The sequence below is a fragment of the Myotis brandtii genome, unplaced genomic scaffold (assembly GCF_000412655.1).
Source record: "Myotis brandtii unplaced genomic scaffold, ASM41265v1 scaffold782, whole genome shotgun sequence".
Classification (NCBI taxonomy): Eukaryota; Metazoa; Chordata; class Mammalia; order Chiroptera; family Vespertilionidae; genus Myotis; species Myotis brandtii.
In genome coordinates, this window is record NW_005371138.1 from 3,113,177 (window position 1) to 3,119,612 (window position 6,436).

The 6,436-nt window shown below is 46.7% G+C and overlaps 1 protein-coding gene across 1 annotated transcript in view; it reads right to left on the reverse strand.

Moving 5' to 3' along the window:
• Window positions 1-5,323: 5,323 nt before the first annotated feature.
• Window positions 5,324-6,436, reverse strand: part of LOC102254374 (mas-related G-protein coupled receptor member X1) — a 4,722-nt gene continuing 3,609 nt past the window's right edge. The window contains exon 2 of the mRNA XM_005883354.2: window positions 5,324-6,338. Within this exon, the coding sequence (XP_005883416.2) occupies window positions 5,324-6,338 (1,015 nt within the window). The remainder of the gene's footprint in view (window positions 6,339-6,436) is intronic.

A 6,436-nucleotide genomic window follows, 5' to 3' on the forward strand; every position in this document is an offset into this window, starting at 1 on the left:
GCCCTGCTCTGTGGGTGATAGAGGGTGGCGCCCCAACCCCCCTCCACGGGCCTTGCTCTGTGTGTGACAGGGTAGAGCCATAACCTCCCCATTGGCCCTGCCCTGAGTGTGACAGGGTGCAGCACCCCAACCCCCTGATCCGCCCTGCTCTGTGCATGATGGGGCGGTGCCCCAACTCCCCAATCGGCCCTGCTCTGAGCCTGACCAGGGGCTGCACTTAGGGATTGGGCCTGCCCTCTGCCACCTGGGAGCAGGCCTAAGCCAGCAGGTCATTATCTCCTGAGGGATCCCAGACTGCGAGAGGGCACAGGCCGGGCTGGGGGACCCCCCTCCCCCGCCCCCCGAGTGCACAAATTTTTGTGCACCGGGCCTCTAGTGGAAATATAAAAGACCAAAACTTTTGGCAGTTATTGGTGACCAGATCAGCAGGGGAGGGCAGTTGGGGGCCATCACGCTGGCAGGGGAGGGCAGTTGGGGGCGACCAGGCCAGCAGGAGAGGGCATTTGGGAGTGACCAGGCCTGCAGGGCGGGGCAGTTGGGGGCGATCAGGCTGGCAGGGGAGGGCAGTTGGGGGCAATCGGGTCAGCAGGGGAGGGCAGTTAGGGGTGATTGGGCTGGCAGGGGAGCGGTTAGGGGGTGATCAGGCAGGCAGGCAGGCAGGCAGGCAAACGATTAGGAGCCAGCAGTCCCAGATTGTGAGAGGGATGTCTGACTGCCGGTTTAGGCCTGATCACACAGGGATTGAGCCTAAACCGGCAGCAGACATTGCCCAAGGGGTCCCAGATTGGAGAGGGTGCAGGCCGGGCTGAGGGACATCCTCCCTCCCTGTGCATGAATTTTGTGCACTGGGCCTCTAGTAATTGTATAAGTGTGCCTGTGGAGGAGAGGGGTGGGAACCTGTCTGCAGGTGGAAAGGATGGTTTAGGGTAGGAGAATGCAGAGCTCTTCCCTGGCCTGCGAGGAAAGGCAGCTAAGTGAGCACAGAGGCAGTTTGGCTGATAGATTTGGTGTTGGGAGATGGGGACATTCTCAGGAGGGCAGCATCTGAGAGTGATAAAAGTGTGAGGAGCGGGTTTCAGGAGAGAGATGGAGTGAAATGTTTCCCTTGGAGATTGAGAGGGTAGTTATGGAAAAGGTACCTGATGACGCAGCAGAGCTAAGTGGATACTTGTAGTCTGTGGACATAGATTGAAAGTGAAACCATTGGTTGTGTGTTGCTCTCTGGTTACACTCAGCTCCCTGGAAACAGGCATGGAGTTAATGGAGAGTTGGACTCAACCAGGGCAAAAGACTTGAACAGACACTTCACCAAAGGAAATACATGGAAGGCAAATAAATATATGAAATATGTTTTGTACCCCTAGCCATTAGGGAAATACAAAATTAAAACCACGATGAGATTCTATTACACACTCCTTAGCATGGCTAAAATGAAAAAATACCAATTCCTTCAGATATTGACAAGGCTTTAGGAAAACTGGATCTCTCATAGATTGCTGGTTGGAAAGTAAAATGGTATGCCCATGCTGAAAAACTATGCATTTTCTTACAAATTTGGACATATAGTTACCATATAAAACAGCAATTATTCCTGGCATTTATTTTAGAGAATGGTAAACTTATGTTCACATGAAAACCTCTATACAGATGTTCATAGCAATTTTATTTATAATAATCAAACTGGAAACAAATCAAATGTCCTTCCACTTGTGAATAGTGAAACAAAATGTAATGCATCCATACTAAAGAATACGACACAGCAATTTTAAAAACGAACAACAAACTATTGATTCGTGCAACAACTTGGATGGATCTTGAGGTCATTGTGCTGAATGAAAAAAGTCAAACTCAAAGGCTGAATACTGTATGATTCCATTTATACAACATTTTGAAATGACAAAATTATAGAGATGGAGAAGAGATCAGTGGTTGCCAAGAGTTTTGAAGGGGCACAGGTTGGGTGTGTCTACAAAGAGTTGCCCAAGAGGATTCTTTTTTTTCTTTTTCTTTTTTTTTATTGCTTAAAGTATTGCAAAGAGTATTACATATGTCTCTTTTTTTTCCCCCGCCCTTGACAATCCCCCGACCTCCCCTACTCCCCAGTGTCTTATGTCCATTGGTTATGCTTATATGCATGCATACAAGTCCTTCGGTTGATCTCTTACCCCCCTCCCTTCTGCCCCCCAACCCTCTCTGGCCTTCCCACTGCAGTTTGACAATCAGTTTGAGGCAGCTCTGCCTCTGTATCTATTATTGTTCAAAAGTTTGTAATGGTCTTTATTATCCATGAATGAGTGAGATCATGTGGTATTTTTCCTTCATTGACTGGCTTATTTCACTTAGCATAATGCTCTCCAGCTCCATCCATGCCGTTGCAAATTGTAAGAGTTCCTTCTTTTTTACAGCAGCATAGTATTCCATCGTGTAGATGTACCACAGTTTTCTAATCCATTCATCTACTGATGGGCACTTAGGCTGTTTCCAGATCTTAGCTATGGTGAATTGTGCTGCTATGAACATATGGGTGCATATATCCTTTCTGATTGGTGTTTTTGGTTTCTTGGGATATATTCCTAGAAGTGGGATCACAGGGTCAAATGGGAGTTCCATTTCCAGTTTTTTGAGGAAACTCCATACTGTCTTCCATAGTGGCTGCACCAGTCTGCATTCCCACCAGCAGTGCAGGAGGGTTCCTTTTTCTCCACATCCTCTCCAGCACTTGTCGTTTGTTGATTTGTTGATGATAGCCATTCTGACAGGTGTGAGATGGTACCCCAAGAGGATTCTTTTGTGACAAAGAAACAGTTCCAAATCTTGAATGTGGCTGTCATTACATGAATCTATACGTGTGATAAAATGTCCTAGAATTATGCACAATAAAAATGTGTGCATGTGAAACTGGGTGAGATCTGAGTAAGATGTGTAGTGTGAATAATTGTATCCTACCCAGGTCAATTTCTTGGTTTTGAAAATGTTCTGTATTCGTGTAAGATGTCACCATTGACAGAAGCTGGGTGATGAGCAGACAGGAACTCTCTGCAGTAATTTTGCAACTTGTTGTTGGTCTATAATTAATCAGATTGAAAAGTTTGTTGGATTTACTACCTACATGCATATTGCAGTTACCAAGAATGAGAACAAGGTTCATGCTGGAAAGAAGATTGTAAACTAGGCATGTAGTCCATGAGATAATATAATAAGCATTCACACAACCACCATTAAATTTAAGTATATATTAAAATTTTATCATATTTGCTTCCAATATCTCTTTAAAAACGAATAAATAAAATTTTGCAGTCATAGCTAAAGGCCTAACTTTCACTCACTGATCTCTTCAGAGCTTCTGAAGTTGATATGCATTATTTTCTCACATGTATAACAGGATGTTAAAACAGCTCAGATCTAAATGTCAAGATACTATAGATACATTTCAAAAGAGGTAGGAGATATCATGCAGAATTTAAATATGAGATTTCTGATAACCGGTTACCAACTCTTATGCCATCATCCATATCAAAGCTGTAAACAAGTAGAGTTGAAGTTTTATATGAGGCATAAAACATTGAGTTTAATTGAAAGATGAACCATCTCTCCTGCTCCAATGTGGCCTTTTGCTGGCAAAAAGACTGTAGTCCAGAAGAGGGTGCATTCTTTTGTTTCTCGCTTCCCACTTCCCCCAACCCTTGTCCTTGTTCCACCTGCTTGTTGTTTCTAGATGTGGTTTCAGACCCTGTAGGGTTGAACATATCGTAGAGTCAGTGTCAGGAGAGCAGGACTTTCCTCTTTGGCTTGTCCTGCTTGGGTGGCCTTGCTGGTGATGTCTGGACTTGACAGTATTGTAGAGTTGACTCTAACTCATTTTGCAAAACTTATGCCAACTTCTGACACTTCAACACCACAAGAGACATGGCTCATTACTCACTGCACTTCAGCCAATGATCCATTAGAAAATATTTTTATTGATTTCAGAGAGAGGAAAGGAGAGGGAGAGAGAAATAGAAACATCAGTGATGAGAGAGAATTATTGATTGGCTGCCTCCTGCATGGCCTCCATGGAGGACCGAGACTCCAACCCGAGCATGTGCCCTGACCAGGAATTGAACTGTGTCCTCCTGGTTCATAGGTCAACACTCAAACACTGAGCTACACGGGCTGGGCTGATCCTTCTTAAGAGAGATCTAGCAACTATGACCATATATTTGGGGTGTCACAGGGAATGAAACTTATTTGCACACTGGTCACCATTTTCTAAACAACCTTTGTACTTTTAGTAACAACTAGAGGCCCAGTGCATGAAATTGGTGCACTGGGGGGGGGGTGTCCCTTAGCCCAGCCTGCACCCTCTGCAATCTGGGAACCCTCAGGGGATGTCTGACCGCCAGCAGTCGGACATCCCTCTCATAATCTGGGACTGCTGGCTCCCAACGGTTGGCTGCCTGCCTGCCTGATTGCTCCTAACTGCTTCTGCCTGCCTGCCTGATCACCTCCTTACCACTACCTGGCCGGTCCAATTGCCCCCAACTGCCCTCCCCTGCCGGCCCGGTTGTCCCCAATTGCCCTTCCCTGCTGGCCTGGTCGTCCCCAACTGCCCTCCCCTACCGGCCCAGTCATCCCCAGTTGCCCTCCCCTGCCCCTAAACTGCCCTCCCCTGCCAGCCTTGTCCCCCAAAACTGCCCTCCCCTATTGGCCTGGTTGCCCCTAACTGCCCTCCCCTACTGGCCTGATCACCCACAATTGCCCTCCTCTGCCCATCTTGTGGCGGTGGGCACCACCATCTTTGAGGGTGTGGCAGTAAATTAGCATATTCCCTCCTTATTGGCTGTGGGTGCCACCATCTTTGTGATGGTATGAGGGTCAATTAGCATATTCCCGCTTTATTAGATAGGATAACACTATAAATTGCCTCTTTTCCCATTTCTATTTTTCCAGCTCCTGTTTATCTTTCCTTGCTTGTCTTAAACGGTTGGTGTGGCTGGCTAATGTGACATAGGGTACTTACTAGTAAAATATAGTTATCAGTTCAAGGCCAAGTATTTCAAGAAGATTTTCCTGATCCACTTATAAAGAAAAAGCATTCAATAAATAAATTCAGAAAATGATTACATGAGAAATTTAATGGTAATGTCAGGAATGGTGGCAAGGCATAATTTTCAGACTAACGAGAAAAACTAGAGCAGCCAGATTAAAAACAGCCTATTTGAAGAGATTGGGGAATCACCAAAGCATTATGAGGTTGAGCCTGAGAGAAGACTAGATACTTTCCAAGCCTGGCAGGGCAGCAGTGAGTCTCAAAGTTTCTTCAGACTGATCAGAACAGAGGCTCTCATCCCTGCCCCAGACTGCTTCCCGACATGTCCAGGGTTTCCCTAGGAAGGCTTTCTCCAGGTTCATCCACCTCAGGAGTGTCCTGAAGAGCCCTCTGGAGAACCAGCCTCAGGGTGTGTCTCTGTTTCCACCATCGCTGCCTGAAGGAGCCAACGAAGAAGTAAATGATGGGGTTGGCACAGCTGTTGATACAGGACAGAAGTACTACCGTCATGAAAACATGAAAGAGGGCACTAAATTTATTTGGAAACCAGACTATGAGGAACCAGTAGATGCCGAAGGGCAGGCCGCAGAGGAGGAATACCAGCACCGTGATCACAACGGTTATGTAGAGCCTGGTGGGCGGCACCCGATGGGAGCCACACAGCAGTCTGGTCATCAGGGCCAGGCTGGACGCAGAGAGAAGCACAAACAATAAAATCAGCCATGCCACAGTGATGAAATCCAACTCTGAACACCAAAAATAATGCACAATCCAACTCAGGAAGCCACAGTAGATCTCTCTCAAGAAGATCAGAAGCAGGGACAGGACCCAGAGCAGGGCACACATTATGGCTGACATGTGTCTGGGGCGGCGACAGCGGTACCAGATGGGCCACAGGACAGACAGGCAGCGCTCTGTGCTGATGGCGCTGAGAAAACTCAGGCCTGAGATGTAGGCAAAGGTTGATATAGGCAAGAGAAATCTGTTCGTTACTCTAAAGAAAATTTTGAAGTCGAAAAGAAAAACTAGACTATGTATAAATCGGTAGCAGAGGAAGAGGAAGTCGGCCCCCGCCAGGTTGAGGATGTAGACAGAGAAGGCGTTCCTGCGCATGCGGAAGCCCAGCAGCCAGAGCACCACCGCGTTGCCTGCCAGCCCCACCAGTGCCACGATGATTGTCAGTAATTGCAGGATTATGAACTCTGTGTAATGTTGATAAATGGCCTGATCAATTTCATTGGTTGTTGTGAGGTTGGTCTTCCAGGCTGTGACAGTCATATCCGTGCTCAGAAACGCTGCAGTTGTGGGCCTAGGAACAAAACAAGACTTGAGCACCTGCTCTATAACCACTGACCCTCATGCCACCCTGTCTGTGGTGAATGGAGGCTTCCAGAGATTAAGATTCTT